General features: G+C 43.2%; 2 protein-coding genes across 4 annotated transcripts in view; one reads left to right on the forward strand and one right to left on the reverse strand.

The window, feature by feature from the left end:
* The first annotated feature begins 725 nt into the window (after positions 1-725).
* TMEM215 (transmembrane protein 215) lies at positions 726-8,881 on the forward strand. Of its 3 annotated transcripts, XM_064176624.1 has the most exons (3): positions 726-1,874; positions 6,755-6,845; positions 8,296-8,881. In XM_064176624.1, exon 1 carries the CDS (start codon positions 986-988, stop codon positions 1,706-1,708), a length of 723 nt encoding a protein of 240 aa, XP_064032694.1. In that variant the 5' UTR covers positions 726-985; the 3' UTR covers positions 1,709-1,874; positions 6,755-6,845; positions 8,296-8,881. The 3 variants fall into 3 exon arrangements, with proteins under 3 accessions (XP_064032694.1, XP_064032693.1, XP_064032691.1); XM_064176623.1 differs by lacking the exon at positions 6,755-6,845; XM_064176621.1 differs by lacking the exon at positions 8,296-8,881 and having other exon boundaries at positions 6,755-7,118.
* Positions 8,882-11,507: 2,626 nt separating this feature from the next.
* The window catches only part of LOC135193138 (atrial natriuretic peptide receptor 2-like), a 52,149-nt gene continuing 45,275 nt past the window's right edge, over positions 11,508-18,381 (reverse strand). The window contains exons 21-23 of the mRNA XM_064176651.1: positions 18,129-18,227; positions 14,279-14,370; positions 11,508-13,770 (exon numbers count right to left, since the gene is read on the reverse strand). Coding sequence (XP_064032721.1) covers positions 13,606-13,770; positions 14,279-14,370; positions 18,129-18,227 — 356 coding nt within the window. The 3' untranslated portion in view covers positions 11,508-13,605. The remainder of the gene's footprint in view (positions 13,771-14,278; positions 14,371-18,128; positions 18,228-18,381) is intronic.

The raw sequence follows: 18,381 nt of genomic DNA on the forward strand, positions 1-18,381 counted from the left end.
GCAGCAGCTTCGAGGGCAAGGGCTTTGAGAGCAGAGGCTTTGAGGGCAGGAGGTTTGTGAGCAGGGGCTCTGAGGGCACGGGGTTTGACGGCACTGGCTTTGAGGGCGACAGGTCTGAGGGCAAGAACTTCGAACGCTGAGGCTTCCAGGACAGGAGGCCCCGCAAAGCCGCCACGGCCAGAAGCGGGGGTGGGGTCCCCGGCTGCTGTAGAATCCGGCGAGGGCTTCCCAGACTGTCCGTTCGCCTAGGAGATAAAGCGGCCGCGGAGACTGCCGCTATTAGCGAAACCCGGCGGCTGTGTTACGGGGCGAGCCCCTTCGGACCTTGCCGGGCTGCCCTCCTAAAAGCCCACTTTCCCGCTCCTCGACCCCACGGGTCGCTACGCTGCGGCACCCGTGGGCGGTGCACGTACTCACGACTGCTGCGGGGCTTCGGCGGGGATGGGCGAAGAGGAGAAGGAGGAGGCGAAGGAGGAAGGGCAGGTGTCCCTTGCAGCTACCCGCTCCCTGCCCCTCGGTTGCTCGGAGCCGCCTGGCTCTCTCTTCCTTCTCTCTCCTCGCAGCCCTTTGTCAGAGTTTGAGCCCCGAGCCCACGGCTGCACGGCCGTGCCCACAGCGTCACGCGTGAGCGGGCGCGGCGGGGCTGCCGCGGGGGTGGCCGCTCCCACTTTCGGCGGAGCGTTCGGCGGAATGCGGCTCAGAGCGGCTCCGGGGAGGTAGGAGGCAGGACGCAGGACGACTCCCGCCCGCCGGCCCGGCCCGGCCCGGCCCGGCCCCGGCCCCGTGCGCGTCCCAGCTGCCGACTCCGTCCTCGTCCTGCCCTTCGGCTACTGCTCTACCGAGGGAAAGCGGAGCGGTGCCGGCCGTCGGGGGCCGCCGCTCTTCACTCCCCGGGAAACTTCAGCCAGTTGCCGGGGAGCGTCCACTACCTGCCCTGAGGGGACGCTCCGGTGAAGAAAAGCGGTCACACTTGTTCGCCAGCAAGATGGGGAGGACCCTGAGACCGGATGACATCAACCCCCGGACAGGGCTTGTGGTGGCTTTGGTCAGCGTCTTCCTGGTGTTCGGCTTCATGTTCACTGTGTCCGGCATCAAGGGAGAGACACTGGGGGACATCCCTCTGTTGGCCATCGGGCCGGCCATCTGCCTTCCGGGCATCGCCGCCATCGCCCTCGCCAGAAAGACCGACGGTTGCACCAAATGGCCCAAGAACTATAGGTGTCCATGCTGCAAGCAAGTCAGGGACCGGGATGTCATGGAGCTGCTGAGGACCCCCTCAGACCTTGAGTCTGGCAAAGGGAGTTGTGACGAGCTGGCCAAAAAAGCATACCAGAAGGACAGGAGAGTGCTGAGGGGAGAGGACTCTGTGTCCATCTGCACTATGACCACCACCACCACCATGGGAGAGTGCAAGAGCCTCATCAGAAAGGTGGAGCAGGAGGAGATGCTGAAATACCTGGAGGCCTGTTACCCAGAGATGCCGGGAAATGTGTTCGTGGGAGATGGCTCCATGTACAGTGCCTTGGAGAAGAAAAGCTCTTCTCCCGCCAGGGACAGTGCTTCTTGCCCTGACGTTGAAGACAATATTTTTGTTGCTCCTAAAGACAGTATCATTGTCTGCTCTTACAAGGAGAACAGCCCTTATGACAGATACTGTTGTTACATAAATCCTACTGGAGTCAACTCAGACCAGGAGACCATAGTGTGAGAGATGCATACTTTATATATGTGTATGTGTACAAAGCCAACAACTTCGACTTCTTGATAGGGGATAATATAGCTGACTGCACTGCATGGGACAATCCTGATACTATTACAATTTAACCTGGTATGTGACTGATGCTCAAGCCTTTTGTGCCTGAAATACTCTTTATGTAAGTAAACAAGCATGTTTAAAGGTTAAAGAATTCAAATCTTCATTTTGGAAAAAAACAAACCAGCAACCTACATTTAAATTCTGTTTTCTCCCTTTCCCTCTTGTTGTCCTGCTGCCTGTCATAACCAAGCCCATAGACACGCTGGCAGGAAGGCAGCAGTGGCTATCAGCTGAAGCCAGGAGTTGAATCAAAACTCTGGAGCTGTCTGTAGGAAAGGGTGTGTTGCTCTATGACTGAATGGGTCTCAGCAATAGTGTCACTTTGCTTTAGCAGGGATTGAGAGATGTCAGCATCCACCCCAATAGCTGCTTGGGGAGTGAAGAAGTGGTTTGTCTCCCTTCCTTCATTTTTGTGGCATGATTTCATTTTCCTCTGCTTCAAGGAACCAATGTGTTGACTCTGTGGGCTCTTCTGAAAGTTTCCTAAGAGCCAAATAGGCTCAGGGGAGATTTCAAAGACTAATCCATCATCAATAGCATGCAAGGTACAGGCTTTCTAGCCTCATTCCCTGCTGGTATTGAGTCTATTGAAATGTTTCTGACACTTTCAGATTTTGAAGGCAGACCTGAAAGTAGATTAGAACATAATCATGACACAGTTCTTGCAGAGAGTAGGAGCAGATGTGAGTGGACTCAAGATCTTAAAGGTACGTTTGAGTACCTCTAAAGTTGCTTACGGAATGCACTTCCATGGGTTTTGTTCAGATCTGGATCTGAGTCTTCTGAAAATGTCATTTTCATGTGCCTTTGATAAAATACCAGATGTTTGTCTGTGGGTGATGAATGATTACAGTCCACTCAGGGGTCTCAAAGGCATGTTTTACTGTGGGACAGCACAGAGGACTTGGCTAGCAGATGTTTTTGTTCATGTTTTATGCTCACATAGCAAGAGAAATATAAAGTGAGTAATGAGTAATCATTCAGATTCTGAGCCTACAGCTTATGTGTGGGGACACAAATCCTGACTCCTCTGTTAAACAGTAAATTGGATGTTCCATGCTGTGTGTAAAAAAATTAGGTGGCCTCTACTATGTAGGTAACAGAAATGTGGAATAATGTGATCTACCCAATACACAGCTACTGTAAGGGTAAAATCCTTAGAGAAATGGTTCCTAAATCATGGAGTCATTTGCTATCATCTCACAAAGTCCCAGTTCCTCTAACTAACCCCTCACAAATCCTCTGTGATGGAAGTCTTAGTGATTGCTTTTTACTTGCTGTCTTTGGTTGACCATAGGTTGTACCGGACAAAGGAATTACCAGAGCAGGAAAGAAAAAAAAACAGCCTTTTGTTTTTTTAGCAGCCTGAGATGCTGTGTAGAAAGTTGCAAGAAATGCTCCACTAAAATAACCCATTCCTCACTCCCTGTGGAATTGTTGGGAAAGTGAGTGGAAACTTTGTGCATCCACTCGTTTGTTTGTTCAGAAGCTTCTGTCAAATCCTAACAAGGCAATCAGTCTCTGAAGAGGTTTCCAGAAGGAAGAAATATGTCTTTTGTATAAGATTGTTTGATTTCTCTTGGAACAAACAAGATGTTAACACTTTGGCCAGGCTTTTGTTGAGTATCAGGATGCTATTAGGGTAAAATAATGAAAAAGAAAAGAAAAATATCAAGTCTGAGTCAGGTAAAACCTCTCAACAGCTGGTTATATAGGCAGCTTTGCTGCTCTGGTGTGCCACAGCAGCACTGTGAGAATAAAGAAGAACACTTTATACTCTACACCCCAAGTTTTATCCCCAGAGAAAGGAATTCCACAAAAACAGACCCTTTCCCTGACATGTTCAACTTGCACTTCCACATAAAAGCACTCTGTTGTCAGGCAGATTGTTTCCTGCAGGCTTAGTCACTGCAGGACCTCATGCTGTAATGCACAGAGCAGCTTTTCGATGGCACTGGAAGTCTTACTTCGTGACCTCTGTAAGCAACAGCTAAAATACTGCCGAAGAACACAATGAGGAATAGGATCTTTCATCACTTCTGTTCCCAAAGGAAGCAGGTGAGGGCCTGAGCCTGTGCCCATGGGTGATCAGTATCCTTGAAGATCAGACCCACCACTAGAAAACAGGCTACCAGGTAGCTGCATACTGCCTTTTCCAGGGTCGTGAGCAATCACTCTGCTTGCATAAGCGAGCAAAGCGCCAGCCCGCTGGGAACCTACATTTGTACAGTTCTGCAAATATATATAGGAAGAGGTCAAGTTTTTCCATTTTGTCAGGATTAGATGTTCTCTGCCAAAAGTTGTACGGCGTTTTACAAGGCAAGACAGCAAACTCCAGTGACAAATGGAATGGTGAATATATATAACTTGAGCTGCAGCTGTGCAGATCCCAGTCATGTGCTTTATTCCGTTCTCAGTGTAAAAACAAGAAAAGGTTTGGGTTAAAGCAATGCTTAATGGGACTGAAAAGTTCCCAAAGTACAGAAAGAGATGTAAAAAAAAAAAGAAAAAAAAGTTTATTTAACATATGATATTTACTGGCACTGTCCTTCCACCATGCATTTAGCAATGCTTAATGGGACTGAAAATTTCCCGTAATACAGAAAGAGATGTAAAAAAAAAGGAAAAAGTTTATTTAGCATATGATATTTACTGGCACTGTCCTTCCACCATGCATTTAGCTGAGGTAAGATTTCACACCAAAATATAAGTTTAAGCAGCATTTCTAGGCTAATCCATCATAATCCACTGAAGCTTTTTATTGAACATGTGGGAATTTGAAGTTAAAGAAATACATTAGTACTGCCTTTAAAATCTCCTTTTCTATGATCTTTCCTTTCTTTTCTGGTAGTTAAGCAGAGAATGAAATGGAAGTGGATTTATTTGGCCATTATAAAATAAGATCTTGTCTGTTTTAAAGGAAATTTTATCTATCTGTCTATCCATTTATTAATGTGGGGGGAAAAATCATACATCATGGTTTTGCTAGTAGAAATCTACTGCTTCTTTTTTTTTGATCAAAGATGGAATGACAGCAGCTACAAGCTTTTTATGCAGATACCATGCCCAGGCCAGTGAACTACTGGGTTTTTTTAATTCAGCTTGCATGGTCTCTTCTTATGGGAACTAGAACTCATAGGACTGGTGCTGATCTTGGAACAAGCAAGAATAATCACGCTGCGTTTCAGTCATGGGTCTGAATGTGGCTTCAGGATAGCACAGCTGCGGGTGTGACTCAGAGATGAGAGCTTCTTTCTGTCTCTGCCACCTTTAAAGCATCTCTTGGTCCAGATCCCACTCCTCATTGCTATTCTCCAATCAACACATGCAGCTGTAGTGAAGCTGTGTTTCTGGGTTTAATACCTGGTCTTATTGAAGTCACCTATTTCTTAGCAGAGTGTATCATCGTGTTTGAAGAAAAGCAGGGAGCTGGACATTCAGAGCAGGTTTCTAAGATACATATAAGAACATATTTAGAATAGCATTTGTCATAGTGCTACAGTGGAGTTTAACTTCTTATGATACAGAGATCAGCCACACACAGGGGATTTTCATGTGGCTTTGTTTATGTTTCTGTTGTCCTAAATAGCATTTTTACAGCCATATGAGATGATCATTGCAAAACCTTTAATAGAAAACTAGGAGGTTTAGTCAATCTGTACTTTGTCCTCTTGCAGCATTAAAAACAAGAGGTGGTCGTTGCTGCTTGGAACTGAATGAGTGCGAGGTGAATGTGCACAGGCTGAGCATCCCTCCAGACAGATACTGTACTCTTGAACTGTCTTCTGCAGAAATGTGGTTCCACTGCTGTTCCTCCCCATTTGATCCACAGTCTCTCCACAGTCCTGGCTCATGTAACTATTTATTGTAATTAGCAGAGTAACAGCTCCTCTCGGCATTTCTCTTGGTATATAGCAGAGTGTTTGCAGCATGAAATCCTACTCTTGCCTAGGGTGGTAGAATCTGACCGTACATCATCCACCCGACATATACTGTTATTTTGAGACATCCAACTGAATTTCCAGTTCTTGCAGCACAGACCTGGGATTTTCCATCTCCATGTAATACCTGTCGCTCTGAAGGTGCTGTAGAGATGGGTTAGAGATGTGTCGCTGTCAGCCCTCAAAGGCACTTCCAGCCTGATTTTTATGGGGGACTGATCTATTTGTATGCAGAGCACAGTCTGCACTCAGAAACTTCAATCTCAACACGTTGCCACTAAAGCTATATTGCTAGGTAGGATAGCTCTGAAATGGGAGATGTTCTGAGTCTTGAAAGGTTTCTGTGTAAGTTTCTAGTAGTAATAATACTAGAACTCATAGAAGAGTTTCTTGATATGTAAACTAGGAGATTTTTCTTGACACATTAACACCTGACACAGAGCTTTTTCTGAGCCTGTTTCTACTCTGCAGCTTGTCTGAACATGCAGTCCCTACTGAGATGACAGTTGGCAGGTTTGTTGTTTCTCCGGTGCTATAGGCCCTTTTATGTTTAGTATATAGAAACAACACAGAGGGTGGACCTAGAATTCACTTTTAAAGCTGTCTGGTAGACTTTCCTCAGTAAGTATCAGTACTTTCAGTGGAGGAATTTCAAACTTGTATTTTACCTGACAAGGAGGTCCAGCTATGATTGTTTTTTAATCACTATTCATTTTCTGTTCAGATGGTCAGTTGCATGAATTAGCCCTGACCATCCGGTTGTCAGATGCACCCAGAAGTGTTTATGTTTAATAGTTTTACTTTAAAAAACCCTTGCACAATGCACAGGTGTATATGTATTACACACTTGTTTTTAAGAGCAGGTCATGGAAATCACAAAACTAGCAACTTATTAATTTCAGATCTACTCAGAGGACCCCTCTCTCTTTCTGGTGCCTCGGTCAGATTTTCTGCTTCAAGCTAAATGCTGAAATTTAAAATTCCTTCTGACCTTTAGGAGAAGAGAATTTTTCTAGGAAGAACTCCAGTGTGACTCTTTAAGGACACAGGGCTCTTCCAACAGGATACACAGAATTTAAATGTCCCAGGTATGTGTTTTATCATCCTCCCCTGTGAAATCCTGGCTCTGTTACCAATCACAAACTGAATTTTTTCAGAGCTTTGCATTCAGCATTTCTCCAAATAATTGGTAAAATCCTTGAACCCTTGGTCAGTTCTGACCAGTTCAGTGCTAGCATTTCTTCAGCATGTGGTTTCATTATTCAGGGAGTAGAAAAGGGTTAAATGCTCTGAAAATCTGGCTCTGGGTATTGTTCTAGTGAGGCAAGAACAACAAGATCATCACCATCAACAACAACAACCCCCCCCCCCCAAAAAAAAAAAAATCAAAAAAGAACAAAACAAAAAAACTACAAAAAAAAAACAACCCAACAACCAAACCCCCCCCAAATCCTCACCACCACCAACAAAAAAATATTATTCATGAAAGCAAAGGAGACAAAAAAGGCCTCATAGAGCTTTATTTAATTACTTTCTTGGATTAACTGTGTAATATTCTGAGCACTTAGGATGTTTAGTGCATTCTTCTACATGCGTACCTACTCTTTGATAATTTACCCTGAGTAGGAGGCACCTCAGGTAGAGACAGTGGTTTTCCATCTGGAGGCAGAATGCCAGAGATACAGGGAAAAACCTTGGTATGTAGTAAGGGTCTGATTAATTTTCAGATCTCATCAAAATGCTGATTTGCACACCACTGCATTTTACTATGGAATGCAGTAGTGACCATTACTAATTATGTGCACTCATGAAGATAAGGATGCTACTACAGCAGCTTCACTGGACAAGGCAGTATGTATTTGACTTCAAAGTCAAACTTAGTGTTGTATGAAAGCTGCTCCATCCAGCACTAGAAGTTTGTGCCAAACAGACCTGGTGCAGTGGGAATGCAAATCATGAGTACAGTGGGGTAGTTAAGTTCCTGGTCTGAACCAGACTACTCTAGCCAGTATAGTATGGGACACTAAACAAGAGACTGCAGACTCAGGCATGCTCATTGGAAGGTTTCAGTCATTAGGGTTCTCACACAAACAAATTCTCCATCAGATTTTAGGCTGTCTTGGTTTACATCTTCACATCAGAAAATGCATTTTAGAAAAATATTAATTAAGAGAACATTGGATGGCAAATTAATTTGTCTTTGAATTCTTGTTTAGAATGTAATAATATGCAGTTCAATGTTTTATGCTAACTACTGTGAAGTAGGGGAAAATTCAGGCAGGAATTAAGAGGACAGAGTTCTCATTAGTGGAAAAACAGATGGTAGTCAGCTGGTGAATAATCAAGATATTCTGCATAGCCTTGTCTTTTTATTGGTCTGAATGGACAGCCCCAGAAAGACACTCTTAAAAAAACCAAAGACTTACTTTTGAGGTTTATTCAGATGGAAGGGCTACTAACAGATTTTGGGGGTCCAAGTGGGGTGTGAGAGAGAGATGTCCTACAAGATGGGGAACCTCATACCAATCTCTTCTTCAGACATCTTCAGGAGACCCTGCATGCTCCAACTGTACAGAATCACAGAAATATTCAAGTCGGAAAAGACCTTCAGGATCACCAAGGATAACTCTACTTTACAAGGTGCATCCAAAACTGTATCCCCAAGCACCACATCTAAAGGACTTTTAAACACCACATCCAAATGACTTGCACAGTCAGGCTTAACACTTAGAGTATGCCCTTGTTCTGTTTGTAAAGAGCACCTGACTTCATTCCATTATTTTCTTTAAATGAATTAATTTTCCTGGTTTGACTGATTAGCTGTAGGAAGAAGCAGACAACTTTTGTGTTTACACAAAAAGAACCGTGGAACTGGAGACCCTCTGCAGACAGTGATAACAAGCTAAATAAAAGATGTTTGCTACCTTATCTAGGGGATAAAGACTAACTTTTTGGTGGCAAAACACAGTCTTTTCCAAGCCCAAAGTGTGAATAAAATCTGGGAAGTTTTACAGCTGGAAGTGTATTAACCATTTTTTTTACTTGTTGAGATTTTTTAAGATATTGTGGTTGTTCAATCTGTTCCTCAACACTCAAACTGAAATAATATTGTGAAGGTTTATTGGTGTGATTAAAGACTTTAATCAGTCAGTTTTTGTGTTGTGTGATTTATTTTGATGTACCTGCCTGAATACTCACCTGTGTGTAGATGAAGCTCCAATAAACAATAATCAAAATGCACCATCTTTCCATAAAACCACCACATGGTGAATACAGTTTTAACATCCTCAGCATTCTTTGAATGACCATGGATAATGAATGGCTACTCAGTGAAGAACTGAAGATCTGTAAAGTACATATTGCCTTCAGTTCCTCAGCTCTGTTAAGTGCATGGCATGGACAGTAGGATGCAGTGTCCATGACCTCTAGGTGATATAGTTAGCAGGATTGAGTGCACCCTCAGCAAGTTTGCCTGTGACACCAAGCTACAAGTCTGCTAATGAAACCCAGCAGAGTTTTGCAGCTGATACACTGGAGGGATAGGATGCCATCCAGAGAGATCTGGAAATCCATGAGAAGTAGGCCTGTGAGATCCTGGTGAGGTTCAACAAGGCCAAGTGCAAGGTCCTGCACATTAGCAGGGGCAGTCCCCAGTATTCATATAGGCTTGGGGATGAGTGGCTTAAGGGCAGTCATTTGGAGAAGGACTTTGGGGTGTTGGTTCATGAGAAGCTCAATGTGACACCACAGTGTGGTTATGCAGCTCAGAAAGCAAACTATATCCTGTGCTTTATCAAAAGAAACATGACCAGCAGGTGAGGTGATTCCCCTCCCTTCCCATCTCCTCTCCACAAATAATGATAGAGGTCTGGAGCACCTCCCCTGTGAAGACAAGATGAGATAATTGGGGTTGTTCAGCCTGGGGAAGACAATGCTCTGGAGAGACCTTATAGAAGCCTTCCAGTACACAAAGCGGGACTAAAAAAAAGCTTTTTGTGAGGGCATGTTGTGATAGAACAAGGAATAATGGCTTTAAATTGAAAGAGGATAGGTTAAGATTAGCTGTAAGGAAGAAGATCTTAACTGTGAGGGTTGTGAGGCACTGGAACAGGTTGCCCAGAGCAGCTGTGAATGCCCCATCCCTGAAAGTGTTTGAGACCATGCTGGATGGGGTTTTGAGGAATCCTGTTTAGTTGTATGTGTCTGTGCTCATGGCAGGGTGTTTGGATCAAGATGATCTTTAACATTCCTTCCAACCCAAAACATTCTATGATTATTACCTTTGCTTTCCCATATTTTTGGTGAGGGAAATAATCTGCTAGGAAAGGAAGAACACATCACATATCTATCTGTATAGAGTGCCATTTCAGAAAAGAATATTTGCTAGATTAGCTGACTAACCACAGCTGGGATGTGAATCTCCGTGGATTTAAATCATCTCGCAGATGAGCGCCATGCTGGTTATCATACTTCATCTTTACCATCTGGTAAATGTTTTCCTGCATTGCCAAGGTCATCAGGACTTAGTCAGCAACTACAATATTAGCCACAAAAAGTTTCCTTGCTACGTTTCTGGGACAGTGAATGACACTGATTGCTGTAAGAGGTCTCCCTGGAGGTCTGAATTTGCAGTAACATCAGTCACAAGTGCCACCCCACAAAGAAATAGAGACTTAGGGTGGTGAAATGGGTCAGTGTCTTGGTTTGCAGGTGCTCTAAAGACCACTCACCCTTGTATATGAAGTTTGATGTGGAGCCTCACTCTGTATTCCTTTGGTGTGCTCAAAAGCTGATGCTTGTGAAGTTGAGCTGTGAGGCAAAAATCGTTAGCAGCTTTGTATCCTTACACCAGGCACTAATCTACAGTAGCCTAACCTTAACCCTAGCCCTAACCCTATACCATTATATTTTTAGCCAGATGTTTTACATATATAATCTTCTCTTGATTGTGTATATTCTACAGATACATTATTGTATATATGTATGCCTGCTTGACCACAACAATACAGAAAAGAAATTATCTTTGCAGCAGTGCCATCCTCAAGAGGTAAAGACAAAATACATCTCATAGGCCTTACGCTGCAACTGCCTTCGCTGAAGTTGCTGTATCATACAAGCTGGGATGACCACTGCCTTGTATCTAACCACTAGTAACAACCAGTGTGATCAAACAGAGCTCATGCTCCTGAAACTTGCCTACAGCTATGGTAGTTCACAGTGGAATATAGCTGTGGCTGTGGACTGCATCTGTCAAAACGCCTGAGATAAATCTTAAATACTTGCTGTTTGACTGAAGACTTCTCCGTTTTTATCTATAATGTTCTTTATCCTGTAATTCTGTCTTCTGGAGGAAGAACAGTCCTATCACTACAGTCATCAGACAAACTGACATTAACAAGGACTAGTGCTTGAAGTCTTGGGAGAGATATCACAGGTTCAATGATACTTAGAAAATAAATCCAGTTCTCATTTTGGAGGTGTTTTGTTCAAGGAGAGGATCAAGAGATAAAACCAAACAGAAGTAGGCTGACGGTAGTGTTCTTTTGTAGGTCATCACCAGACTTTAATCCTCTTGAAGTCAGCAAGAGCCTGTCTACTCTCCTCAGCAGAAATTGAATACTACCCAAGGGCATGTTGGTGGTGAAGGCTGTCAATCAAACAAGCTTGCTAGTGGTCACTCATTTCTATTTGGAAGACTCCAAACTCGGGAGACACTAATTTTAAAGCTTTTTAATTCTAAAATAGTCACTAAAATAAAACAGAATAGTTACAGCTGCAGTACTGCTACAGATGAGCATTTCACAAGATAAAAACTACAAATTCTCTTACATTCACACTTGATAAAGGACTCTGTGATATGCACCTTTCTAATAAAAACATGGAAAACACCAACTCATTGGAAAGAATAAGGCAAACTGTTCACACATCATACAGCACTGTAACAGAGCAGACTTTCACTACATGTAGGGAGGACCTGGATAAAGGAAACTGTCATATTAAAGGATATCTCTGAGCTCTTGATAATGGAAAGATGTATTTTGCTAAGGTTACAAATAAGATAACTCTACTGTACCGTGTACTAATATGAAAAAAAAACAAAAGTAGGAAAGGGAATCTTTTATGTTTAGAAGAAAAGAAGTGAAAGCATTCTTTAAAAATTGAGTGGGCTCTAAATTCTCATATCATGTGACAAGGTCAGCTATGTGTGTGTCCCTTGCTGAGATTCTGGTCCTACTCAAGTAGTGGGCAGTATTCCCACAGAATTTCACTCCAAGTGTTTCACATTTTTTCAGTTAACTTCAAAACAGTTCTGTAATTTGGAAGGATTTAGTTTTCTACTGTTAGGCACCTCTGAAAAGAATCTAATGTCATTACCACTGAATTTAGTCCCCATAGAAGCTGAGGAAGGACTCTCCTATTACTATCACACAGCACATCTTCAACACTGAAAGCATGCTAGCTATGTGGGAACATGGGCAATTAGACAGCTGCTTGTTTAACCTATACACACTTACATCAGAAAAAAATGCAGCTGCATGTGTGTTTTTGTACTTGTACCTAGGTCTGGGGACAGACTGGAGAGTAAGGAATCAAAATCAGGAGGGGTAAATGGTGCCAGGTCAGTCATAACATTTTCTTTTCACCTCCTTCCAGCTGGCTTTGGTCAGTCCAATTCATATGGTGGAACTCCTGTGACACTTAGTATTTTTCCTTCCTCTTTTTCACGTATCTTATTCTTTTAGACTGTTTGTTAATAATTTTTACTGGAACTGCCTGATTAACCTCAAAGGTAATTTACTGCCATAAATAAAACTCTAAGTGTATAAACAGGGTCTGCTGTACGTATGCTTTGTCTTTAGAGAAAGCCAACACCAGCAGTGCTTACAGCACGATGCTCATCAACAGATTACTGCACTTGTAGCAACAGGTCTCTCTTTACAGGAAGTTCTTGCTCAGGAATGACCTTTTCTAAACTATGTCCTAAATTACACAGTGACTCAGAGGGCTGATTGATGTCACAGCCAGACAGCTAGCCAGCAAAAGTGGGCTCAAAAGTGACCCCATAATGTAAGCTAATATTAAAAGCAGTTTTTCAGAGAAATCCCGGAGCAGCCAAAGACAAGAACAGATGTAATGGACTCTTCTGTTTCAGAACAGTATGCAATGTCTTTAATTTTTCTGCACCAAGGTTTTCAGAGCTCTGTACCAAAATGGCAGGTATCACTAAATGGTGAGTGTATGGAAATTCCCTGGACTGTCTTCTTAGCTTTTCTTCTTAATTCTTCTTCTATGCTCCAGGCAATGGAAATCAAATGGAAACAGAAGCACAAGTGCTCATTTTGATTTATGATCACTATGACTGCTCTGCTTCATTGTCCTCTTTTAATAAGCCTTGCTTTCTAATATAGTACACATCTCATTTTTCCCTTTCATGGGACAAAACCAATCATAGTCACAATGTTTGTCATACCACTAAATAGCAACATTATACTCTCTTCTTCTTTCCTGTGGGAGCAGTTTACATGCTGAAATGTCCAGCTAGTTTGGATGTGAAGTGATGTAGGCTGCTAGCAGGGGATTATCAAGGCAAAACAAATCAACAAGTAACACTGGAAGATACCTTCTACCCTAGATGCTGGTGTTCAAGTCTTCTCTATCATTCCTCAAGATGAATTTTTGCTGTTTTGTGTTTTTCCTGCCACTGGTGGAAGAGGGACGTCTGTGAATAAAGTTTGAGCTAACACATCCACAAGGCCAAAGAACCATGCTATCTCTTGTCTTACTTTCTAGTCCAGTGGGATGACCTAACAGCCTGAAAGCAGGATGGATGCTGGAGTTAGTGAATGGCTAGTAAGCAGGACTTGAGAGATGATCACTAGTCAGGACACCTGGTATTAAACTAAACAAAGCCCTGTTGGTGTCCTGAAGAGTCAGAGAAGTGTTGGTGATGGTCTTCTGGGCAGTAGAGGTCTTCTTACCTTCAAGCCAGTATGTTATCATATCTCCTTTCCCCTAAGGATGAAAAAGAGTTATGGGGTTATAATTCTACCCACCACTCATGTAATAATCATCCTATTGCAAATCAAAGCAAGTCTCAAAAAGAGGCTGATGAAGTCAGCCATTTCACATACAGGAAAGCTGAGGCACAACCCTTTTCCTTAGAAGACAATGGCAGCACTGTTCATGAAAACAATTATTTGGATTTCCATCTAAATGTGGGTCTGGAAGTATGCTAGTCCTCTTATGGAAACCATGATGATTTATAATGTCTGCAAATGACCTTTCTTGATTTCTTATGACAAAGTGATGTGCCAAGCAGTACCCTTCATTTCTGGATTGTTAGCGTTGTCCCATAGAATTGGTCCAGGTTTAAAACTTAAGCCTGCTCTCTTCAGTACAGGAGCTAGTCTAATCCAAGGACTTAGAGACATAGAGGACTGCATGGGTTAAAATTCAGGGCCTCTAGAGTGCTTTCACACTCTCCTCTCTGAAAAGATGAGTATAAATGTTGCATACACACCTTGACTTGTAAATTCCCACGGCATACTAGTACATACTCTCCAATCTGCTCCAGCAGCTGGTATGAACTTGAACTGCACTGTATTTTAAGAGCTGCAAAGAGAAACAACTTATATTATCATAACCATTTAAATATCAAAGACAAATCCAGCCCACTCTGTGTGACAAAGACTTCAAGACTCATTAATGAACTTCTTGCTTTTTTTCCCCCGTGTCTTTGCTATTATTTCTCTGTAGATTAAATGTTCATAGCCAAGCTTCAATATCCTGGGCTCTTTGTGAGAGCATCTCAGGACAAATACCTGACTGTCAACAAACACTGCTCTTCACATCCTGCATCTAATGTTTGCCTACTCTTAATAGCTGGCAGGTTAGAGTTACTGAGGAGCACCTTTTTCATCTTGCAAAGAAAACCATGCACAGTTCTACTTCCTGGTCAATAAAGAGCTCAATAAAGAGCCAACAAAGAGCCAGTTTGTGCAGTCTTTTCACAAACACTTTTCAGTAAAAACTAACCATTAGATAAACTACCCTTCTAGTTCTGCCTCCAAACTTGTAAATAAAAGAAGGAGGGAGAGAGACCACATTACTATGATTCCACTGTTTTTTTTAAACAGTGTGCTTTTTCTTTACTTGACAATTTATCTTTATGTAAACCTTGTCTATGTTGCCTTTTGCAAATGGTGGAGGAAGGACCGAGGAGGAAGACAGAACAAATTCTGAACACCCCTACTCCTGCCAGAAAGCAAAAAGTTGCCAAGATTTGGAAACCTGCCCCCCCCCCCCCCCCCCCCCCCCAAAGTTTGTTTGTTTGTTTTATGTTTAATGTAGAACAGGAAATATCTGTTTCAACATATTCATATATATATCCATCTAATCTCTGAAAGATTATTTCTAGTAGATACGTGATATTTTAAGTGGTCACCCTGCTTGGGAACAAGACACCAGCACTTAAGTTCTAGCTGACAGCAATTTTGATTACATTGCTAGTAATTAATTGATCTATTTTGAAGTCCTCATCTTGGAGTTAAAACATGTTTATACAAGATCCTTGCACGTAAGGCCAGAGAAAGAGAGAAATAAGAGAAAGGCTTAAAAGATAAGAAGCTCTGACTCTATATTTAAATTTGTAGTGTTGTTGTGCCACATAAGAAATAGACTGAAATCTAGAATAAAAGATGAAATACGAAGAAGATCTTGAAGGCATTAAAGTAGTTCAGATGAGATGATACAAAGAGCCTGAAAGGAGAAGGAAAATAGTTATGTGGGAGACCAGCAGAAGACGAGTGCAGTTATGTATGTTCCACTCAGGCTAGCATTTGCTTTGGAAAAATGTCTAAAGTGGTGAGAAGGATCAGATCCTGGTTGACTCTGAAATCCCCACAATCAACCTTCAAAGGCATCACATGGAACCACTCCTCTGCCTTCCTGTCTTGTTTCTAGTGGATTGTGATAGATTAAAGAATCATTTGAAATTAAACTTGAAAACTCCTTGGATGTTGCCTAATTCAAATACATTTACAAAGCACTTCTATGTAAGTCATAAAAACTATCTAGCTTCATTTCAGGAATGAAAAACAAAATCACCAAACAAGCCATACAAGTTGTTTGATCTTGAATCACTCTCTCATTCTTTTATTTTTTCCAGTTCTTTTAGACCAGGCTAAAACATTTCAGAAGCTAAGTTTCAAATCCTTGTACTGGCTAAAGATCACAGAGTCACAGGATCACAGAACTTTAGAGGCTGGAAGGGACCTCCAGAGGTCATCAAGTCCAACCCCTCTGCCAAGGGAGGATTGCCTAGGGTAGCTCATACAGGAACACATCCAGATGGGTTTTGAAAGTCTCCAGAGAAGGAGACTCCAGCCTCTCTGGACAGCCTGTTCCAGTGTTGTCACCCTCACTGTAGAGAAGTTGCTCCTCATGTTGAGGTGAAACCTTCTGTGTTCCAGTTTGCAATGATTGGTCCTTGTCTTATTGCTGCTGAACAGCAAAAAGTGATTGGCCCCATCCGCTTGACACCCATCCCTCAGATATTTGTATACATTGATCAAATCTCCTCCCAGTCTTCACTTCTCCAGACTTAACAGCCCCAGGGCTCTCAGTCTCTCTCCATAGAGGAGATGCTCAAGTCCCCCAGACATTCTTGTGGCTCTCCACTGGATTCTTTCCAGCAAGTCCCTGTCTCTTTTGAAATGGGCAGCCCAAAACTGGACACAGTATACCAGGTGTGGTTTCACCAAGGCAGACTAGAGGGGGAGAAGAACTTCCCTAGACCTGCTGGACACACATTTCCTGATGCACCCCAGGATGGCGTTGGCTCTCTTGGTCCCAAGAGCACATTCATGGCCCATGCAGAACTTGCTGTCCACCAGGACTCTAAGGTCTTTCTCTACAGAGCTGCTTTCCAGGACAGACCCCAACCTTTACTGGTGCCTGTTGTTATTCCTTCTCAGGTGCAGGACCTTGCACTTGTCCTTAGTGAACTTCATGAGGTTTGCCTTCACCCAGCTCTTCAGCCTGTCCAGATCTCATTGGATGGCAGCACAGCCTGACAGGCTATCAATCATCTCCCCACCACCCTCCCACACCCAAGTTTTGTATCATCTGCAAACTTGCTGAGGGTACACCCAATGCCCTCATCCAAGTTGTTGACAAAGATATTGAACAAAACTGGACCCAACACGGATCCCTGGGAAAGAAGCTGGCTAATTAAACATGGAGCTCTGTTACCTCCTGGAAAGAAGTCAAAGGGGGGCTATCTCCATGACTTAATGTTTAGAGATTTTTATTCAGTGTCTTTGCTGGAGGATGGATATATATAATCTTATGTAGTGGTTAAAGGCAGACACAGCTCTCATGGTGTCCTACTGTCATAGTATCACAGTATCACAGTATCACACAGTATCACAGTACCATCTGGGTTGGAAGAGACCTCACAGATCATCAAGTCCAACCCTTTACCACAGAGCTCAAGGCTAGACCATGGCACCAACTGCCACGTCCAGTCCTGCCTTGAACAGCCCCAGGGACGGCGACTCCACCACCTCCCCGGGCAGCCCATTCCAGTGTCCAATGACTCTCTCAGTGAAGAACTTTCTCCTCACCTCCAGCCTAAATCTCCCCTGGAGTAGCTTGAGGCTGTGTCCTCTCGTTCTGGTGCTGGCCACCTGAGAGAAGAGAGCAACCTCCTCCTGGCCACAACCACCCCTCAGGTAGTTGTAGACAGCAATAAGGTCTCCCCTGAGCCTCCTCTTCTCCAGGCTAAACAATCCCAGCTCCCTCAGCCTCTCCTCGTAGGGCTGTGCTCGAGGCCTCTCACCAGCCTTGTCGCCCTTCTCTGGACACGCTCAAGCATCTCAATGTCCCTCCTAAACTGGGGGGCCCAGAACTGAACACAGTACTCAAGGTGTGGTCTAACCAGTGCAGAGTACAGGGGCAGAATGACCTCCCTGCTCCTGCTGACCACACCATTCCTGATGCAGTCCAGGATGCCACTGGCTCTCTTGGCCACCTGTCTAGTTTATCAGTGAAAAAGAGGCATCAAGAAAACATTTTTACTATTAATTCAGCTTGGTGCCAGGAAGGAATAGAAACGGTGAATATATTCTCATTTTATTTGATTCTTAACCTTTTTTATTGAAAAGAACTTCTGAGACCTGGGGAATAAGGTGATATTGTTACAAAGATTGAAGAGAATATTACTGGCATAATTTGCCCATAGGCAATTCAGCACCTTCCTTAAAGGTTTTGCAGTCATTTAAACAGGACAGGACTCAGAACTCAGCATAAGGTTTTCCCAGAACTCATTGAGGGAGGTCAAATCATGTCTGCAGTTTGTTGTTTGTTACCTTCACTGGTAGATTCCATCCTGGAAGCTGTGTTCACAGTATCTCCAAATAAACAATACCTCGGCATTTTGGTCCCGACAACTCCAGCTACAACTGCCCCTGTGAAAGAAAAGTAAACAAGATGCTTTGTGGTTTTAAATTACAGAATCAGTCATACGGCCTCAGGACTGTATCCTTCCTCACCTTATGTCTCATTCATTAACAAGAGAAAGACTAAGTGCCAGTACTGTCTTAGAGATGGCTTCCAGAGCCA

This window comes from Pogoniulus pusillus, chromosome Z (assembly GCF_015220805.1).
Source record: "Pogoniulus pusillus isolate bPogPus1 chromosome Z, bPogPus1.pri, whole genome shotgun sequence".
Classification (NCBI taxonomy): Eukaryota; Metazoa; Chordata; class Aves; order Piciformes; family Lybiidae; genus Pogoniulus; species Pogoniulus pusillus.

Coding starts and splice junctions, on each gene's coding strand:
- TMEM215 (XM_064176624.1), top strand. CDS start 986: ATGGGGAGGACCCTGAGACCGGATGACATCAACCCCCGGACAGGGCTT.